General features: G+C 38.6%; 1 protein-coding gene across 3 annotated transcripts in view; it reads left to right on the top strand.

Moving 5' to 3' along the window:
* Nucleotides 1-23094, top strand: part of AFG2A (AAA ATPase AFG2A) — a 157706-nt gene that overhangs the window by 116252 nt on the left and 18360 nt on the right. For 2 of the 3 annotated variants that reach the window (XM_034442841.3, XM_034442839.3), the window contains exon 15: nucleotides 5865-6029. In XM_034442841.3, coding sequence (XP_034298732.2) covers nucleotides 5865-6029 — 165 coding nt within the window. Of the gene's footprint in view, nucleotides 1-5864; nucleotides 6030-23094 lie in introns of those variants that run through there. The other variant, XM_087874603.1, reaches the window with a different exon arrangement.

The raw sequence follows: 23094 nt of genomic DNA, 5'->3' as shown, positions 1-23094 counted from the left end.
TAATTTTATTTCTATACCGCCCTTCTCCCGAAGGACTCAGGGCGGTGTACAGCCAATTTAAAAACACAACACACAACAATAATTAAAAATTAAAATAATTACATAGATTTGGCCGATTTAAAACCCCAAACATTTAAAATACCCCAATTAAAATTATTAAGTTGATAGCCCTGCCTGGCGGAACAACAGGGTCTTCAGTGCGCAACGAAACACTCGGAGGTCGGAGATCTTGCGTATTTCCGGGGGCAGTTCATTCCACAGGGCTGGGGCTCCCACAGAAAAGGCCCTCCCCCTGGGTGTCGCCAGCCGACATAACTTGGCTGATGGCACCCTGAGGAGACCCTCTCTGTGGGAGCGGACTGGTCGGTGGGAGGCTATTGGTGGCAGAAGACGGTCTCGAAGGTACCCGGGTCCTATGCCATGGAGCGCTTTAAAGGTGGTAACCAACACCTTGAATCGCACCCGGAAGACCACTGGGAGCCAGTGCAGCTCGCGCAGGAGGGGTGTCACGCGGGCACAACGAGTTACGCCCATAACCACCCGCGCGGCCGCATTCTGGACCAGTTGGAGCCTCCGAGTGCTCTTCAAGGGGAGCCCCATGTAGAGAGCATTACAATAGTCCAGCCGGGAGGTGACAAGGGCATGAGTGACCGTGCGCAAGGCGTCCCGGTCCAGAAAGGGCTGCAACTGGCGGATCAGGCGAACCTGATAAAAGGCCCCCCTGGCCACGGCCGTCATATGCTCTTCTAAAGACAGCCGTGCGTCCAGGAGGACACCCAGATTGTGAGCCCTCTCTGTGGGGGGCAAAGATTCACCCCCAATAGTCAGCGATGGCACCTGCTGACTATATCGGGACGCCAGCAGCCACAGCCACTCGGTCTTGGACGGGTTGAGTCTGAGCCTGTTCCTCCCCATCCAGACCCGCACGGCCTCCAGGCAGCGAGACATCACATCAAGGGCATCGTTGGGGTGGTCTGGGGTGGAGATGTACAGCTGAGTATCATCAGCGTACAGATGACACTTCACCCCAAAACCACAGATGATCTCACCCAGTGGCTTCACATAAATGTTGAACAGAAGGGGCGAGAGGACCGACCCTTGTGGCACTCCCCATGCGAGATGCCTCGAGGTCGACCTCTGCCCCCCTGCCAACACGAACTGCGAGCGGTCGGAGAGGAAGGAGGAGAACCACCGCAGAACGGTGCCCCCTATTCCTAACCCTCTTAACCGCCGCAGCATGATACCATGGTCGATGGTATCAAAAGCCGCTGAGAGATCTAATAGGACTAGGACAGAGGAGCAACCCCTGTCCCGAGCCCTCCAGAGATCATCCACCAACGCGACCAATGCCGTTTCTGTGCTGTGCCCCTGCCTGAAGCCCGACTGGCACGGGTCTAGATAGATAGCTTCATCCAGGTGCCCGGGCAGTTGTCGTGCCACCACACTCTCAACAACCTTCGCCACAAAACGAAGGTTGGAGACCGGACGGTAGTTAGCTAATTCAGCCGGGTCCAGGGAAGGCTTCTTGAGGAGGGGCCTCACCACCGCCTCTTTCAAGGCGGCGGGAAAGGCACCCTCACTCAGAGAAGCAGTTATAATCCCCTGGAGCCAGCCTCGTGTAACCTCCCGGGAGGCCAGTACCAACCAGGAGGGACACGGGTCCAATAAACATGTGGCGGCACTAATCCTACCCAGAACCCTGTCCACATCCTCGGGAGCCACAGGATCAAACTCCTCCCAGATAATATTCTCAAGGCCTGCCCCTGTCTCCTCCCCTGGACTCATCCAATCGGAGTCCAAGCCATCCCGAATTGGAGCGACTTTATCATGCAGGAATTGCACAAAATCCTCAGCGCGGCCTTGCAAGGGATCTTCCCGCACTCCCCCCCGAAGAAGGGAGTGGGTCACCCTAAACAGGGCGGCTGGGCGGTTCTCTGCAGATGCGATAAGAGCGGAAAAATGGTTAGATTTCGCCGCTTTTATCGCCACTAGGTAGGTCTTGATATAAGACCTCACCTGTGTCCGGTCGGAATCAGATTGACTAGTCCTCCAAATGCTCTCTAGGCGTCTTTTCCGACGCTTCATCTCTCTCAGCTCCTCAGAGAACCAAGGAGCCAATTGAGATCGGCATCGGGTCAGAGGCCGCAAAGGCACGACGCGGTCCAAAGCTCCGGTGGCCGCACTCTCCCAGGCGGCCACCAGCTCTTCAGTCGAGTCGTGTGCCAGAGTCTCAGGAAACGGCCCAAGCTCCGTCAGGAACCTTTCGGGGTCCATCAGGCGCCTGGGACGGAACCATTTGGTCGGTTCCGTCTCCCTGCGGCGGGGGAAAGCGGTAGGAAAGTCCAAGTGAAGGAGCTAATGATCTGTCCATGACAAGGGTTTGATGTCTAGGTCCCCTCTACCAAGATCATTCAACCACTGACCAGAGACAAAAATCAGGTCCAGAGTGTGTCCCCCTATGTGAGTCGGGCCTTGAACTAACTGGGTCAGGTCCATGGCCGTCATGGAAGCCATGAACTCCCGAGCCACCTCTGACGCCTCACCCGCAGACGGAAGGTTGAAATCCCCCATGACAATAAGTCTGGGGGTGTCAACCGCCACCCCGGCAATGACGTCGAGTAGCTCGGGCAGGGTCGCTGCCACGTGGCAGGGAGCCAGGTACGCAGTCAGCAAACCCATCTGCACCCCACGGCCCCACTTCACAAAGAGGGACTCACATCCGGCTATCTGAGGAACAGTGGTCTCCCTCGGACAAAGACTCTCCCTAATAATCACCGCCACTCCCCCACCCCTCCCCTGGGCCCTTGGCTGATGAAATGCACAGAAACCTGGTGGGCACATTTCAACGAGGGGGACCCCCCCCTCTTGGCCCAACCAGGTCTCCGTAATACCTGCCAGGTCCGCACCCCCCTCTAAAATAAGATCACAAATGAGGGGGGCTTTATTAACAACCGACCTGGCATTACACAACATCAGCCGCGGACCCTGGGCCTGAGACTCTGCACAACCCAGGACACGAGTCGTGCATTGGGGGCCGGGGTGCGTAATTACTTGTAAACAGCGTGTGCGCACCCCCAGCACATGATATGGCCCCCTGCGCCCGTCATACCTGCCCCTCCCACTCATTGTTTCAATTACACAGCCCTTCCTATCGTCCCCCTGCTCCCCGGTTAAATTTCCTTTCACGACCCCTCTGTTGCAGCCAATCGACCCATCACCCCGCTCAGTTGCTATCTGAACCCCCCCGGGTCCACTTTTACAACCCCCTCCCTTCCTCCCGGGTCCCCTTAAAATTTTGGTTAAAAATTTAGCTAAAAAACCCCTCAACCCCCTTCTCGCACCATGCCACCTCTCAGGGTTCCAAAGCCCGTCATTAAGGTAGGCCCTCGATAGAGTGGAGGGCCAAACCTGCGAGAGGGGGGAGTCTCGCAGTGCACATAGCTCCGCCGCCGAGTACATCAAGTAAAATCAGAATGGGAAGGCAGTTTGGTAGGGTCCACAGAGTCCTAGGACAGAAGGTCTTTTTATAAGCAGCAACCCGGAATCCCCTGCTCTCTCACAGCAGCGGAAGGAGTTGGTTTATACAGTCAGCGGGAGAAAAGTTTTTCCCAGCCACCCTCTCACAGTGGTTGGCCAGATGTCCAAAGGCAAGGAATTTGATGGTATCATCCCTTCTGATAAAAGATGGTTCAAACAGCCAACTTCCCTCAGGGTCCACAAAATACTGTCCAAGTCCCCATCTGCCGGGAGTTTCGATGGAAGTAATTAATATGATTTGATTTGAAGCGGGGTACAAATAAAGCTGCCCAGTAGTTGCCCAGTAATTCCGTAGGAGGATAGATGTATACACAAGGGAGAGGAGAGGGTGAGGGGGGGGGGAAGGAAGGCTGACTCCCAGGCCGATAACAGGGCCAGAAAGGGGGGGGGAGGAGGGGGAGGAGAGGCCACCCATGGAGGCCCCATCCCAGAGCCATCCACCGGACTCTCCAACCCCAGATCTTTCCATCCCCTCGTCATTTGAGCCATATCATGCCTCCGTTGGCGACCTCCGCTTCGCCTCTCCGCCAGCATCGAATGTCCAACAACCTCCACCTCACCCTTTTTCGCAGCCATTTTTATCCAGCTAAACATCCCCTCCCAATCGCTGCGCAGCGGCTGCCATTGCCGCTGCAACTCTGCAACTCCACCGCCAGTGCCAGAACGCCCTCAGTCCACCATCGGCACCATTGGTCCTGCCACGTCGTCGCCGCTGTTCTGACAGCCGCCGACCAGCGAGCGGGGAAGAAGCCGGCATCGCTGCAGCCAATTTCCCTAATCCTCCTCACGGGGCGCCTCGCGGCGCGCCTCGCGGCGTCCTGCAGCCTCCCGCGGCGTTCTTCTTTGCCTTCCCCTCACCCAAGCATTCCGGAGGGCGAAAAAGCCCTCAACGGGTTGAGGGGAAACTCTCCCGGGCGGGGGTGGGGCTGCCGATGGTACTGACAGCCCCAGGAGACCCCGAAACCCCCAAAATGCTGCCCGTCCTGACAGCGACTCAGGCCGGCATCGCCATGTTGGAGCATGCGCAGAAGATATGTAGACGAGTCAAGTAGAACTAGAAGCCTTGGATATCAAGATCAGAAAAATGATGACAATGAACCATGCCCTTTATGCATGTGGTAACATTGACAGACTCTATTTATCAAGGAATTTGGGTAGGTGTGGAATTCACCAGGCAGCTAAAAAAATAAAAAGGACATTTGAAGAATATCTATGGACAGTGAAGAAGATGCATTGAAACTAGTATACTACAAAGGATTACTGACTATTGAAGATTGCAAACTGGCGTATAAGAAAGACCAAGTGAGGAACAGAAATGAGACATTCAAAAACGAATAGAATAGAATAGAATAGAATAGAATAGAATAGAAGAGAAGAGAAGAGAAGAGAAGAGAAGAGAAGAGAAGAGAAGAGAAGAGAAGAGAAGAGAATTTTTTTATTGGCCAAGTGTGATTGGACACACAAGGAATTTGTCTTGGTGCATATGCTCTCAGTGTACATAAAAGAAAAGATACGTTCATCAAGAATCATAAGGTACAACACTTAATGATAATCACAGGGTACAAATAAGCAATCAGGAAACAATATCAATATAAATCGTAAGGATACAAGCAACAAAATTACAGTCATACAGTCATAAGTGGAAGGAGATGGGTAGTGGGAATGATGAGAAGATTAATAGTAGTGCTACATGGTCTACCACACTACACCCACACACACCCACACACACACACACACACACACCCTAGCAGGCAAAACAGATAACAAGACCTGGCAATGGCTAAGGACAGGAAAGTTGAAGAAAGAGACAGAGGGACTAATTCTGGCTGCAGAACACCATGCCCTAAGAATAAGAGCATACAAAGCCAGAATTTAGAAGCTGGTAAGAGGCTAAAAATGCTGCCTCTGGAAAGAAGTTGAAGAAACAGTGGGCTGCCTAATTACTGCAATAAAATTGCACAAACGAATACCATACCAATAGTATGAGAAAGAAGCAATGATGATGCATTGGAATATCTGCAAAAAATGCAATTTGCCAGCAAGTAAAAACTGGTGGGACTACCAAAATAGACAAAGTGATAAAAAGGAAGAAGCTATAGAGCTCTAGGGATTTATTATAGTATTCAAACAGACAAACCCCTGCCACATAACAGCCCTTATGAATTTTATTTTGTATCATTTTGGGTTTAAGCTACACTATACGTATTACAGAAATATTTATTTTAAAGTGAAAACTACTTTTATAAGTAGTATATATAAGTATTCATTTTATTTGTTAATTTTTTCTGATCTATTAACAAGCCTTCTTTATGACTTTGTTACAATAGGCATTGATACGACCTGGTCGATTCGACAGAATTATATATGTTCCTTTGCCTGATGAAGCCACTCGCAGAGAAATCTTTAAAATTCAGTTTTGCAATATGCCAATATCTTCTGAGGTCAATTTGGATGAGCTTGTCATACAAACAGAAAAGTATTCAGGAGCAGAGGTAATATTTTTCCTAAATGAAAACTTGAAATTCATCATTATCTGTTGTGCTTTGTACTTTATTGTGTTCTTTCTTGTAATACAATGAGTTAAATGAATATTTGTGCATTCACAAATTGTTGTAAAATCTAATATCTCTTGATCATTATAACCCCAGCTTTTTCCATTCTTCAAGGAACAGCCATTTGCGTGGACGGCATTTCCATACAGCAGTTACTAAAAATATAATACGAAAATGCTGTCTATTTGCAATGCTTTGTTCTGTGGAGTTTAGTGTGTATGGTAATTTCCATAGTTTTTGCATAAATTCTTCAGTGGGGAGTGCATAACTTTAATCACTTTTTCAAACATCCAAATGTGACATTTATGTTTTCAGACTGTTGCAGGCCTATAACAGAAGGATAATCTCTTTTCAAAGAAAATCTAAATAAAAAGTATGGACTAAAGAAAAAAGCTTAAAACATTTTAAAATGTTGGTATTTTGCAAGTGTAGAATTTTTACCCTTGTTTAAACATTTCGCATACAAAAAAGTACTAAGTGTTTATTTTTATATTAATGAATATATGTTTTAAACCAGAACCTTCTGATTTAATTAATAATTATTTGGAATATTTAAATAATTGAATATTTTCAGGTTTCCAATATTTTATTTTATTTTTTTAATTAGTTCAACTTTAAATTTTACACTCTAGCTGTGATTTCCAATGTTTCCCTTAATTTGAAATGCTTTAAAGTCAAACTGATTTACAGATTTGTATTCAGTGGCTGATGTGCCATATTCGTTTTTAATTCTTTCAATACAATAGAATGCTGGAAAGAAATGTTTTTCAGTTCTGGCTTTAAATTATGTCACATTTGTGAGATAGATGGCTATAAAGATTTGATGAATAGATAAATAAATAAATAAATATCTCAGATTTACCCATAAAATATGGAATAGTTTATTTTTTTTCCTTGCTGCTGCTGCTCCATATTCATTACAAATTCATCTCTTTTGTATAAGTAGAAAATAAAATTATATGAATCCTGATAGATGTTGTATTGCTATTGTTGTCATTGGAAACTCTCTTATCCAGAAAGAATAATATAGCAACAACAGCAATAATAACTGCAGCAATAAAAGAGTGAACATAGAAACATTTCTTGGCATAATAAAGTCTTATATATTTTTAAAAGATAGGTACAAACAGTGGATTAAACTGTTTTTGTGTGCCTTCAAATCAAGGTTGACTGTCAACTGTCTGGACATATCTCTTCTGTTTTCTTGGCAATATTTCAGAATTGCCCCCTTCCAAGGGCTGAAAAAGAGTGACTGGCTCAAGGTCACCCAGCTGGCTTTGTGCCTAAGGCAAGATTAAAACTCGCTAGATTGGTGCCTTAACCACTACACCAAACTGGCTCTCAACTTTATCTTAGATCTGATGTATAAAATAAATTTATTGTTTATTTTTCAGAAATAAAAAAAACCATCTTAGCATTTGATTCCTTATTAATTAATTAATTAATTAATTAATTAATTCAATTTGCATGCTGCCCCTCTCCGAAGACTCATAATCTTGGGATTAATTATAATATTCATATTGAAGAAATTAATATTAAATTAATTCTGAGAAGGCTCCTAGCTTTATGTTAAATAATATATCATGTATTAAATGATTGTGTTAAATGATATATCATATAGTCAGCTTACCTTCCCATTTCAATCCCCCCCCCAAATCCTTAAATGAGAGAAAAAATCTATCAGATACATATGTACATCTAGAGGACCAAGTATAAATTTTCTCTCCTTTGTTAGGTAATCATTCATATGGGTGACATAGAGCATGCAAAACAATATACTGACATATCTACACTCAAGTTGCACCATTTTCATTCTTGCGTACCAGGAATGTAACTAAGCAGCACCACTATACCAAACTTCCTAAATTTTAATCTTAAAAGCATCTGACTAAAATTATCACGAACCGTTATAAACAATTTCAATAAAAGAACATTGGCAGCTTTATTATTTTTAAAAAGATGTGCAGTAGGGCTATGCATACTTTGAAAATAATTCTGAATCACTGCTTCAGATTTCATGTGAGCAGGAGCACAGCACTACATTGATTTTTGTTAAAACAGTTTGTCATTTTTATACCTTCTGTGCAAACCTGACAAAAAGTTATGGCTGATTTTAAGAGACACCTCTTTAAATTAGCATTCCATGGACAACCCCTTTCACACCAGTCTTTGACAAAAACTAGTATATTATCTACACCGAAAAGTATATATATTTATTGTTTAAACTTGTTCAGGATATATGAGGTTTCTCCTTGCTTGATTTTTGTCTGTTGCAAATTAATTTTGACATACCAGCTGAAACTGTGACCAATTTTGGCAGAAGTCTAATCACTCTGAACATGTGCCATATTTTTTCTGTATTAATCTTAGTCTGCTTTCAAGCTAGTAGTGAAGCATACTGCATGCCTAGAAGAAAGCTAAAAAAGAATTATCCACAAATTGTCTTTCAAAATTATCTGTGATAGATATTAGGTATAAACTACCGGAATTGTTAATGAGAAGACAAATAAGCATTTCCAATCCAGTGTATGGAACAATCATGTGTCCTGACTTGGAAAATATATATATAGCAGGGGTGGGTGCTCTTCTGCACAAGAACAGAAGCATTTTGGTGACGTCAGGGTCGGTGGGCGGAACCTCCCACCAGTTTTACTACCGGTTCTATAGAACCGGTGCAAACCGTAAGCAACCCACCACTGATCTATAGTAAGCTAAGTGAAAGCAACTAAAGCTCTAGTAAATAAAATAACTGTGGTTATTTGATAATCAGCACAATTTAGTATGAGAATAATTTAGTAAAACACTTTTATAGCCAGAGAATAATAGAAAAGGATGCTTATCAAAAGAAATAAAGATAAAAGAAAAATTGTAACACTTTGATTATGTTCTAATTATGTATTTGTAAATACTTAACAGAAACTTTAAATACTGTCCTATTAAGGAAAGACTATTGTCGGAAAATGCAGAAAGGGTATAGTACCCCAAAGTATCCTGAAAGTCATTTGTACTCTTTCCAATTGAATTAGGAATATTTAGATTCCGTCTTAATTGACTGATTTGCCTGATCCATTAAACATTTCAACAAGTGTCATTATATAGGTTATCACAAGGTGGCACTGGACTTAGTTTGTATTATGATGAGGTCAAGATTATTGTTCTGTTCTCATTAAAAGGAAAATCCATTTGCCATTACTATTTTCCAAGATTCCCCTCCCCCCAAGTCTGGCATGTTGGGGGGAAAATAATCTATGCTCTTGTCTAGTTTGTGGACTGTTGTATCTCATTAGCTGCTCACTACAGTAAATACTTGATATATAATGCTATTACAAGTTATTTTGCATTTTTTAAAAAGGTTATTATATAGCGATAGACCTTCAAAGAAATTAAGATGTTTTTACTTTCCTGAATGTTCCAGAATGAATATTTTAAAATCTAGTTCCTGTTCATCAATACAGTATTTCCTTTTTTCAAATTTCATAAGTGGAATTCATTTCTATCAACTACAGTTTTGATAATTAAAAATAGTAAGCCATTTGAGTGTAGTGCAAATTCAGGAAAAAATGCCTGTATATATATACATGACCATAAAGTTAAAAGCACTGTGCATATTAAATAATCATGTATGACTGAAATCTCTCCTTTTAAAAGAATTTTTACATGCTAATTTTTTTAATATGCTATCAGAATGGAAGAATGCTTGCTGATCAATAATGTAAAGAGTGAATATTATGTGTTCTAACTCTTTTTGTATTAATACTATAGAAGTATGTTTGACTAAAGTAGAAGGTAAGAGAACGACAAAAATTGACTTAAAAATGTTTTCAGAAATACAGTTCAGTGTGACCACCACAGCCATTTGGGTGAGATGGGCAGTGTATAAATTTAATAAACAAATAATAAACAAATAGCTAAAAAAAAGTTTCTTCAGCTTTGACTGTTGACTGACGAAGTGGCTTCTGAGCAGTCCCCAAATGCAAATTTATTTACTTATTTATTTGTTTATTAAATTTATATGGTACCTATCTAATTATCCAGAGCCACTGGGAAGCTTACAATGAAAAGCGTCAAATTCATTTCATCCAAAAGTTTTTAGAATAGAATAACAGAGTTGGAAGGGACCTTGGAGGTCTTCTAGTCCATCCCCCTGCTTAGGCAGGAAATCCTACACCACTTCAGACAAATGGTTATCCCATATCTTCTTAAAAACTTCCAGTGTCGGAGCATTCACAACTTCTGGAGGCAAGTTGTTCTACTGATTAATTGTTCTCTCAGAAAATTTCTCCTTAGTTCTAAGTTGCTTCTCTCCTTGATTAATTTCCACCCATTGCTTCTTGTCCTATCGTCAGGTGCTTTGGAGAATACTCCCTCTTCTTAGTAGCAGCCCCTCAGATATTGGAACACTGCTATCATGTCACCCTAGTCCTTCAGACTAAACTTACTCAGTTCCAGCAACCCTTCTTTATATGTTTTAGCTCCAGTCCCCTAATCATCTTTGTTGCTCTTCTCTGCACTCTTTCTAGAGTCTCAACATCTTTTTTACAATGTGGTGACCAAAACTGTATGCAGCATTCCAAGTGTGGCCTTACCAAGGCATTATAAAGTGATATTAACACTTCACGTGATCTTGATTCTATCCCTTTGTTTATGCAGCCTAGAACTGTGTTGGCTTTTTTGGCAGCTGCAGCACACTGCTGGTTCAAATTTAAATGATTGTCCACTAGGACTCCAAGATCCCTCTCATAGTTACTACTATTAAGCAAGGTATACTGTACCTGTGCATTTTATTTTTCTTGCCTAAATGTAGAACCTTACTTTTTTCACCATTGAATTTCATTCTGTTAGATAACGCCCAATGTTCAAGTCTGTCAAGATCCTTCTGTATCTTAAGCCTATCTTCTGGAGTGTTGGCTATTCCTGCTAGCTTAGTATCATCTGCCAATTTTATGAGTTCTTCATCTATCTCCTCGTCCAAATCATCGATGAAGATGTTGAGGAGTACTGGGCCTAAAATAGAACCTTGGGGTACCCCACTGCATACTTCCCTCCCTGTAGATGCAGTTCTATTGAGGACTACACGTTGAGTGTGGTTGGTCAGCCAAAAGTCAAAAATGTCATTGAAATGCACAAATATAATCAAGCTGTCTTGGAAACTTATTTTGAATTTATAGTTTTCTACTTCCTTAGCCAATGATGGCACACTAATAGTTTATCTAAGTATCTCCTGGAAATGTTATACTTCTTTTCCCATAATGTTGATGAAGTCAATCTTTTCCATCCAGATGACATGCACATGTGTAAATATAGACATAGAAACAGATGTGCAGACATAAATCTTTATTTCCATATACATTCTTTATATCTTGTTTCTTTAAGATGCCTCATTTGCATTTTTAATGGAGAGCAAGGACAGGGAATAGAAATCGATACTTTTTTCACCATCTTGTGGTGGTCACTGTATACATGTGTATGTACATATAAATTACATATAAAGTATGTGGGAGAGGAAACTGCATACTGTTACTTACCACCTACAAAAAAAAGAAAAGAAAAGAAAGTAGCTTTCTGCCACTCAGTTGTGCTTCCCATTGCTTTCCCCCTTCCACATAGGGCATGTCAGATTTTTCAACTTTAAATTTCCAAACATTAGGGGTGCTCCAAAGTTGTGACATGCCTTGGGGATTGTGATGATATTTTGGTTACTTTAATATAATTTAGATGTGCTTGGTAAGTAACTACACAAATATAACTTTTTAACATTTTGTTTGTTTCATTGTTCCAGTCTTCCCTAGGGCCATGCCTCTTTATTGTTCTCTTCTTGGCAATGGTTTATGGTAAAGAAAAAAACATGTTGCTTTTTAGAAGCAGTTAGGAATTTAATTCTGGAAGGAAATAGAAAGACTGAAATGGCTTTGTTTCTTCAGGTTAGTTAAAAATGTGCTCTAAGCAAACCTGTTCTAACAAATTAATGGTAGTAGTTAATCTATATTAACTATTATATTAACACCATTGAAATCAAAATATATTGATTTTGATTATGTGTCAGAGTTGTTATTGGACCTTATGACTACATAGATAGGATTTCTCCTTGAAGATCCATTCATAATTTGAACTTTTAGTTCTTCCCACTCATTGCCACTGAAACAGAGTCAATCCATCTACTATTTGTAGTGTTCTCTTTCTACCATTTTTCCTAGCATTAGTAGGATAAAATTTGAGACTGATCAGTTGCGCTTTGCGTGAGAACTCTGGGCTGGTTTGTTCCATGAGCCATCCATTTGGTTACAAATTTATTGAAGAAGATTGTTATAATTATTATTACCATCTTTGTAATCTTCATAAATTATCAGAGCATTAGAATTTTAGTTATTGGATACCAAAATGAAATAAAATGTTTAAAATATTAATTTCAACAAAGCATACATATGTAGCAAATAAACTCAGCCTAATTCCATCAGAGTTTCTTCTTAATTTTACAAATTAAGATTGCACAGTTTACAACTGCACAGATTAGCTCCAATTAAAATTTGATATCTACTACGTATATCTTAAATTATTGGTGACATATAATATGTTAAAATAACATATTGCTGTGTAGAATCCTGCATCATACAAATCTGGCTTAGGTAAACTTTTCTGCTTGCAAAACTTTTATGTGCTTGAGATTGTAGCCAGGTAAGGGAAAGGGAAAAGAAGTAGAATCAAAAACTAAAAGAGTGTGCCCAGAAAAACAACAAAATCTTAGAAAAGTCTTAGAAAGATTGGGAAGAATGTAATTGACTACCACTCAGCACAACTAGAACAGTAGAAATCATGTAATAATGTGCTGTTTCTTATATTTTTTCAATATATTTTATTGTTCATATTTTACTTTAGTTTTGATTTGAATCTAAGTGAAAGTAGTTATTAGCTGCATAATTCAATGTCACTGAAATGCTTCTGTTTTTGCAATCTAATTTAATAACCTGGAACATTGGAATTATTATTTGTCACTTCCCATTAAAAATTTTACCGATAAAAAAGTGTTACATGGATACCAACATACATATTCTACTGAGTTGTTACTTGGCATTAAGTATATTTAAATTATAACTACCTGAAGACATATTTTGTTAGGATGTTTATTCCAAACAATCCTAGTCAGGAACACATTGTGCTGCCCTACTTGCATTTCTAGTTCTGTGCCAGTTAATTGAAACTGATGTCAGATGACATCAAATTTAAATTCAACAAAGATAGAAGTAAAAATCTGGAGATTATAAAAAAAACAGGATATCCAGAAATATTTTAATTAATGTTGGATGATTTCAAGGGTCTTACTGAGTACATTGATGTATTTTGAATGTCATTTGTTTTTTATTTGCATTCTACCATTTATACGTAGAAATTTTTCATAGTGTCATGTTGGCCAAAATCACTAGCTGACCAATCAATTCTGTAAATTGCAGGGGTAAAATGATCCAAGTGCCCAAAATGTGAACACATGACCACGGGAGTGTGTGCGGCCATCATAATTCTGAAAATGGTCATACGTTTTGTTGCCAGGTCCAAGCCCAAAGATGACACAGTGAAATCCAAATAAATCCAGGGCTTTATTTGCTTATACTTAAAGAGACAAAATCTCATCAGACCTAAGCTATACTGGTAGTCCCCCATTCATTTAGTGACTGTTTGAAGTTACAAGGGCACTGAAAAAAGTCCATGGTCACTTGATCAAAATTCAGATGCTTATATTTAGGACATTTGCAGTGTCCCAGTGTCATGTGCTCACTTTTGCAACTTCTGATAAGTAAAGTCAATGGGAAAGCTAGAATCACTTAACAACTGTGTTACTAACTTAAAACTGCAGTGATTCACTTAACAACTGTGGCAAGAAATGTCATAAAATAGGACAAAACTCACAACTGTCTCGCTTACAAACAGAAATTTGGGGGTTCAATTGTGGTTGTAAATCGAGGACTACCTGTAACCTTCTAATAGATATACCCTGGGAGATTCCAGGGTGGCTTCCCTAAAACTCTTCCTCCCTCCCAAATTCCATTCCATTTATTTTGGGCTTCTGTCTGGGATGTATTGCCTCCTCTGTGGGAAATCGTGATGCTCTTGCTATAATTTCCCCTTCCTGTTCCAGCTACACATTCCATCACATTGGAAGGTCTTATATAACTTTGCAGGGTCATTAAGTGACCGGTCATAAATCAAGGACTATCTGTATCCCACCTTATAAAGCTATGTTGTCAATTCTATCTTAAATTAATATGTGTGCTTATATACCTGTCAAAGCAGAATCGCCACAAGTAAGGATGCTCCCTTATAAACTACCCTGTTTCCCCCAAAATAAGACATCCCCTGATAATAAACCCAATCGGGCTTTTGAGTGCATGCGCTAAAATAAGCCCCCCCAAATAAGCCCTCCCTGAAAATAAGACCTCCCCAAAAATATTTAAATGCATGTGCAGCCAGTCCCCACCATTTCCTCTGGTTAAGGTTAGGGAGTCAGAGCTGGAAATCAGGTAAGATGGCAAGAGGAGCCCCGTCTTGCTGTATGCGCCCCAAAATAATAAGACCTCTCTGAAAATAAGGCCAAGCGCTTATTTCAGGGTTCAAAGAAATATAAGACAGGGTCTTATTTTCGGGAAAACATGGTATTAGAGCTATGATAACAGACAGGTGTGCATTATTAGTGCAATATTCAGTAGCATTTATTCATCTTTGTCGGTTATAAATTGTAACTTTTGAAACCATAAACAGAAAATCATTGTTTATGTGTAAGATGGATAAAATATCCTTTTTCCCTTATAATTCATCAGATTTTGGAAGCAATCTGTTGCTCCTTATACTACATCTGGTACTCACTTTGTTACTCATATTCATAGCAATTTTAATCAGTGTAGAGGTTTCTGTATATGATATCTCTGCTTTCATGCATCAAGTATATATGACATTAAATGAATTTGTATGCTATTTGCAAACTTCCTATGCAGCATAAGTCAGGAGATATAACACTCTTTTATATGAAAATTACAGAAGAATGATTATATGAAATCACTCCATGATTTGGTTGAACTATCTTTTTACCTGCTTCTGAAAGATCATAAAGATGGGAGAGATCCTTAGATGAACTGTGCATTCATCTAAAAGCCTGAAATGTCTCATCGTACTTGTACATGATTCAAGGGTCAATATATTTTCTCCAGGGACCGTAAAAATAGCTACTCATAAACATGTAAATATAGAATAGAATCATACAATGAAAAACCAAATATTGCTGCAAGCTATTACCTCTTGTTTCTGTTGATGCTTGATTCTAAGTTAAGCAGAAATCTTAAAACTCCAATTTGTTACAAGGAACTGCTTCAGTATAGTACTGCTCACTAGCAATCCTATACACTATGCACTTTAGAGATTGGTTATTATGAGCAGAGAGCAAATGCTTGGAATCTTCAGTTAATTCTTCTTATGTCATTAGAATTAGAATTAAGAACTGAAATCTATATTTTCCTCACCTCATCTTGCTCCTGATTCTGTCATGAGAGATCACTTTCATTTGCAATGTCAAAAAGTTTTATTTTTACTCTATTTTTGCGGTCAATTCTGCATATAAAAACATACAAGTAGCAGAATGCAGCATTTAATGGAATTGAGTAGTTGACTTTATTTTTCAAAGTGCATGTCCTAAACTTATTACAAAGGAAAAAATGTATTTTTTTAATATCTATAGAATCAGATATCATAATATTCATAGTTTAACTCCTAGGTTTTGTGCAACTATTTTAACATTCAAACTTAAATAAATATGCAATACTAGAATTCATATCTAGTTAATGATCAATTGTTACATAACTAATTAGTGTTTGCATTTATTATAAATTAAGGTTTGAATTGATCATAGGACCAAATTTGATAAGTTAGAGAAATAGGATGATATAATTTGTATCTTTCAAAGGAAGCTGCTATTAGAATTAAGTTGCATAAAGGTTTTGACATTCTTACATTTTTTCTTCCATTTTAAATCCTTTTTCTTTAAACTTATCAACAATTTAAAAAGAATCAAATTCAGGTAACTTAAATAGATAAAATAAGATGTTGGGCAAGGGGTGGGAGGCAACAATTAAAAAAAATTTTTTTTCTCATCACCATCACCCTAATTTTATTTCATATACATTTTCCCCAGTTGCTGTTTACTTCTAGAAAAAGCGTGACATATCTGCATATCTGATCACAAATGCTGTAATTTTTGTTTATGCCTTTGAGTTGTAATTTTTGTTTATGCCTTTGACTTCTGGTAACTGTCCGGATTAGTCCCTGCAGTTTTGCTGGCAAGTTTTTTGGGAAGTGGTTTGCCATTGTCTCCTTACCAGGGCTGAAAGGGTGTGTCTGACCCAAGGTCACCCAGTGATCATTTAGACATATCCTAAATGTCAATCTTAGGTATCAACATCATGTGGGTGTGAATTACTTTTACTACAGGTAAAAATGACTGCATAGATATTCCCAATGAGCCGAAAAAATTCTGAATTATTCTTCACTAATTTATTATATGAATGGGCAGTGAAATAGGGCATTAAAGGAAATGGAAAATTAAACAATTTGCACTGATCAGAGATGGAACACTACATGAATGTATGTCAACAATGGCCATTCACACTTCCCAAACATATAATGATGGAGAGGAAATGTATGCTAAATGGAAAATAACAAGAGGAAGAAGGGCTAGGTTTTCCTAGCCATTTTCTTAAATAATCTTCTACATGGAAGGAAATACCTGGTACATTTATTATTAATAATAATAAATTTGTTCTCCCAATGAAATTTCAATTTCTAATGTTTATCTTTAATTATACTAAATATGTCCAATTGGTTTAGCCTAGTTAATCATTGGTTTATTATTACTTTAATAAAATGAAAAAATATTATATTGAATCACAAATTAAGTGTTAGGCATCTTTAAAATATAGCTGATATGTTTAACTTTTAAAGTAAAAACAGATGGCACATGCTTCTTAGATAGAAATGTTGTATTTTCAGAAAGCAATGCTTAGTTTTAATACTTTGGCTGAAGAAAATTATCCGCTTTGTAACAAAAACAGTAAAATATTGCCATGATGACTGCTAAATACCTTGTTACTATATGACTAAAGTAATCATTCAGGAGAGGTTTTTGCACTCTTATATACCCAGTTGTCCATATAGCCCTGAAAATGTCATGAGTTCATCTCACTGACATTTACTGCATAGCACACTTTCCCCCATTCAAATCACTCTTAAAACACCTTCTATATGAGTCTATAACAGTATAAAACATAAGAAATAATATACTTAAACCAGATACAATAAATACAAATGGATATTTAAATAAATCCTAAATATTTGCCAAGCTGAAACTATGTAATCTGATTGATCACTATCCTAGGGCATCTGCTTTGAAATTGTTACTTAGCCACAATGGAGACATGCATTTGCAAGTATTTATTCTAGCTATTCTTTTCATTTGATTTTCCTTAATTTAAGCCACTTTATGATTGTTTCCACTAACTTCCCAGCCTCTTAATTCTTTTAATGGCAGGTTATCTGATCTAGTATGCATGCACACAAATACACACACACACACACACAAACACAAAATACTGCATTTGTTTTAACTTGTATAAGTTTCAGGGATCTTCTTACTGATCCTTACAGGAATGTAGATCATAGTAACGTTCTAGTTGCCATAAAATTAAATAAAAAGTAACATAATTCACCCCCACCCCCACCCTCCTGGACTCAATCAACTCAATCAAGAACCGCATCGATTCATTTGGAATGATGCCCCAGTTATTAGCCTTAAATTAACCTATTCTGTCTTGGTGTTCTCTAAATCAGTTGGGACTGCAGTGGTTAAATGTAGGCACTGGTTCCAAGTAAATTGGTACAGCACAGATTTAATTCTGTTTTCAATATATGACAATTCATTAGACTACAGAAATCCAGATGACCATTAGATGGTGATCAAGAGATATAGCCAGTTGAAGGGCTGTAAGTTTTTTTGCAGCCCAAAACACATAATTAATGTATTTCATCAAGGGCCTGCTAGAGTTGAGTACTTATCTCTCTCTCAACAACCTCCATAAAAAGGAAAGCTTGGAGACTGGAAAAAAAGTTGTCTATCGCTGTTGGGTTCAAGGATAGTCTTTTGAAAGGGAATGGACCACCATTTTGTTCGAAGTAGGAAGCACTACTCACTCTTGCAAAACAGCATTGATCTTTGCTTGGATTCAATCACTTGCCTTAATCAACTAGGAAAGACACTGGTGATAGAGCTTACAACACTAAGGACTCCGTTCTCAGAACTGACAAGCTCTTCCCAAGTTAACAATCTAAGATACACCACAATCATTTACATAGGACCTTACATAAGTCAGTTACATAGGATCTGCCTAACTCATGTCCAACTTAGAGTAAAACCAAGTGACTATTTCACAGATGCCTAGAATAGTCCTCACAGCAGCCCTGCAAGGGCTCCCTCAGAAGGGACTTGCTTTCTCATAAGAGGGCCTCTGGCTGGCCATCTATGGACCTACTGAGAAATAAACTTGCTTTATCACTCTTTTTGCCACAAAGTCCTAATAAAGGATTTTACCTATGCCTGGTTAGCATTATTGTTTATCTGTCTCCAGGGATACTTTAGGCATCTTTTTGATGCTAGTTGCATCAATTCCTTGATAGGAAAGAACTGTTCATGGTCACTAATGCCTTAGTCACCATCCAACTGGACTATTGCAATGATGTTGTCCTTGAAGATCAATTGGAAGTTCTAGCTGTTCCAAAATGCATTGATACACACACAATATTGGACGCACAACAAAATACCCATGTTACACCAATGCCATGTGAGTTGGCTTGCAGTGGGAATTTCAAGATGCCATGAGACCATCTTACTTATGGGACTGCTTATACCAGATAGTTCTGCCTATCTACTAGATTTGGCAGGGTGCACATGTTCTTGATCCTACCAACAAAGCAGTGACATCTTATTGGACCCAGGAGGTGTGCCATCTGTGTAATATGGAGCAGCCTCCTCCCTGACTCAATCCTTGTTGTGAGATGGGTGGCAAACAAATGTAACAAACAAACAAATAAATAAATATTAGCCTTTGGGGAGACGATGGGTTTGGATGTTAATGGAGCTAATTTAATTTTTAAGGACCTCCACCCTACTTTTTAAAATTGGATTTGCATAAATTGTTTTATTTCTGAGACTGCCCAGAATTCCTTGGGTAGATAGGTGTCCCGAATTTGAAATATGAATGGATGGAGAAAGAGAGAATTTATTGTGCTAAATTCTGATTTGTATTTTTAATTAAGGAATATGAAGGGGTTTTTTTCCCCGACAACTTTATGCTGCTTGGGATAAGAAGAAGCATTACTTGCAACTATGAAATCTTAGTTTTTGCTTTGTATGCCTAAATGATCACAACCAGCTATTCCTTATTTTTTTTCTATACAGGAGAATGGCCTTCCAGTCCTATTAGGGTCCCATTCCCACAAGGCTTACCTCCTTATAGAGACTAGGTACTAACCAAGTAACTTCTGTAAAAGTAAGCAGGATAGTCCACAGTGGGGGGAAAAGGAACCACATTCTCCCTCATATAGTGACTTTTTAAAAATTGCTAATATATAAGCTATTCACTTCCAAATGGTTCTGGGCAGTTTTCAATATAAATTACAATGTCCACTGCAGATAGAAAGATATATTGTTTTAGTAAGTATTGTTTGTTTTCAGCATTAATGATAACTATGTATACGTCCTGATTTATAAATGATACTATGTATAAACTTTTCTTCCCAGATATTTTACACATAATTTTAGAACAATGCGTGTTTTGATAAATGAACTCCTTTTCTTAATAGGACAGTTCCTAAATCAATTCTTGGAGGCTGGTAGAATAAGGGAAAAAGTACTCAAGAAGGATGAAATAATTTTTTCTCTCTTTCCCTCCCCCTCTCCCATATTTTTTCTTTCTACATATTTCTTTCTTTTTGGAGATAAGTGTCTTACTCCAAAAAACGAATTGGCTATTGATTCTCAGTTATGCTTTTGTCCTGCTTTGAAAGGGCTAACTTACTATAGTTTTTATTTATATGCTCACTCCTAAATGGAAGAAAAGCTAATTTGTAACTCAGTCTAAGATTAGTAGAATCTGTTGAAGATTTATATAAGCAGCACATTTATAAATAGAAGAATATAATAAAATAGAAATTGGAGTTGATCTTTTTTCTGTAATTATTCAGTTTTTCATAGATAGTGAATGAGCTATAAATTATAGTTACTGTTCCTTGGTGGCCTTAATATTTTTATGCAAGTATTCCTTTTTGTCTTTGTGAGTTGGCCGTATTTATGATTTAAGCTGGCCCATGGGACTGATTTAGTAGGAGTTGCACATCAGAAAGTTAGGGAAACGGAGTAAATGCTTTTTAAAAGATTTGACTCTTGGGGTTTCCTTTTTTTCTTTTTTTAAAATCCCTTTTAGGGATCCATTTTGGAAGCTTTTCAAAGTCCTGCATGCTGAGTGGGAAAGTTGGAGTTCCCACTCCCTAATCCTGCTTTAAGAAGTGCCTAGGAGGGTGCATACCACAGGCTAGCCCTATGCTTGCAGGTAGTTGTCATCCAGGAAAGCTCCACGGTTTGCACTATTCACTATCCACCACAGGATGCCAATCTGCTCCAGGTCCCTAATCTCTTTCTCACATAGTCTCTTGTAACCATCTACAGGGAGGAGGGGATAAGTTTGAAAGAAAGGCATGGAAAAAGGAAGCACAATGTAAGACCAGCCTAGCAGGCTGCCAGTTCCCTGCACACACATTCAGCTCCAGCTGCAGCCAGACTAAATTCAATGGCTAACAGGTGTTCTTGGCAGACGATGCATTAACAAAGCTACTTAAAACAAAAATACCTAAGATTTTAACACAGAAGCTCATTGCTTTTCTTCTCTTTCTCAAGGTTCTTTAAAGTTTTTTTCCTGGTACTTCAGATGCACAAAAGCCGAAAGAGACTCAGCTTTTTGGAAGAAAGTAACTGCTGAAAATCACAAAGGGCCTGGCTCAGGTCCTTTGAATTGGCCATTCATTTTATCTTATTTATTGAATTAGCCCTTGGTCTATAAGCCTATGGTTTATGGAGTAAAATAAGCTATATCTGAGAAGGTTTTCATCTGGGAAATTACAACTGATTGAATCCTGCCTCTAACTATTAATTTTAGAATCTGAATGGTTAAAATCAACCAGAAGTCAAAATTGGTAGGAAGTCTCCTAGGACTAAGTAAAATAAATAGGCAACTCCTCATTGGTGTTTCTGACACCTCTGTTATATACTCATGACAATTGTGTTGTGACAAAAAATCTTTTAAAATATTCTATATATGAGTAGAATACCTATGGTTGAAGGAAGAACCACAAATTATGTATGAGAATCCAATATAAGATTGATGTTTCTTTAATTTTCAGTTTGTAATTTTAAATAAATTTGTAAAAAAGTTTTTGTTTTCTACAGAGTATTGTTGTTTTTTTAAAAAAATGAGTTTTTCTTTATACATTTATCAGCAGAGTTCAACATTGCACCAAAAGCTTCATAGCAAGGGGCATACTTCCCTTTCAGGAATACAGATTATGTCATGTGTTTTTAGGTTCCCTGTTACTGAGCAAAATATTTATACATGATATTACATAGTTCAGTCAAATAACCTCAAACCACTTCCGTAGGCTAGGTGATAATCCATATATGATACACAGTGATTATATATTTACTAATGCCTTTGAATTTATTAACTACCCAACTCCAATGAGCATAAAACATTAGAAATTCACTATTAAAAAATCCACCCAATTTACAAACGATTGTGTCCATTTTTAAGACAGAATACATAGCAATCACATGTAATAGCGATACAGGTATTATCGATTGACCTAGATTTATATGGTTAGGAATTTGAGCATATAGGAAAAATATTTTACTCTTTAATTATGTGTGACTACATGCAGGATATGACTAACTAAATTTAAACTAAAATATTAATTCTTCCATCCTGCCCCATTACTTTGTGACTCTGGTTTAGAATGTTATCTTGAAATTTGCATTTAAACTCTTTCTGCCATACCTTAATTTGCTAACTAATGAATTACCATAGGATTTTTAGCAGAGCTTCACAAATATGATTTCAGATGCCATCTGTAATGATCTATTTTATTTATATTTAATTAATGTTTTCAATAATAAGATTTGTTTTAATTTAAAGTTTGAATTAGGGTGCTATTCTTGTTTTTATGCTATGTACCTGAGAGAGATGGTTCTGATGCAGAATGTGCCAAATGGGGAAAATGAGGACCCAGTTTGTGGGGGCAATAAGCTGACTTTGTATAAATATACAAAAGTAGGAAGGCTATTGCTTAATGCATTGTAAGCCGCCCTGCGTCTCCGGAGAAGGGCGGCATATAAATCAATTTTTTAAAAAAAAATGTACCAGAAAACTAGTATTTTTTTCAAGAAATTGTATTTGTTTTAAAAAAACAAAAAAAAAATTGTTTTAAAAAAGAATTAAGGTGGCAGTGGTTCCCTTCCCTGATTTGACAAAATGTTACCTACAAGATAGCTGTGCACAATTTTTCTCCTGTCTTCCCTCAGTGTTCTGCATTGGGCTGTAAAGAATTCAAATGCACAGCAACAGAGCACTGATCAGAACTAACAGAAATTATTAACAGAATATTGTACTAACAGAATATTGTAGTAACATGACAAAGACATCCAAATTTTTCCCTTCTCAGAAGCCTTTACTAAACACATGCTAAATCCCCTAGAACGCTCCTAAATGATTTTGGCAGCCATTAGTCCGGCGTAGGCAATGTAACTCCTTTCAGCAAGTGAACAAACAAGGAACAAACATTGAATGGCTGACACAAATGCATTTCAGCTGGCATTTTCTTTTCCGCCCATAAGGGTGCAGTCAGTATCAATCACTGTTTTCTCTCCTAC

This window comes from Pantherophis guttatus, chromosome 8, assembly GCF_059756535.1.
Source record: "Pantherophis guttatus breed Tessera chromosome 8, ASM5975653v1, whole genome shotgun sequence".
Lineage (NCBI taxonomy): Eukaryota > Metazoa > Chordata > Lepidosauria > Squamata > Colubridae > Pantherophis > Pantherophis guttatus.
This window is presented reverse-complemented; position numbering and strand designations above follow the sequence as displayed.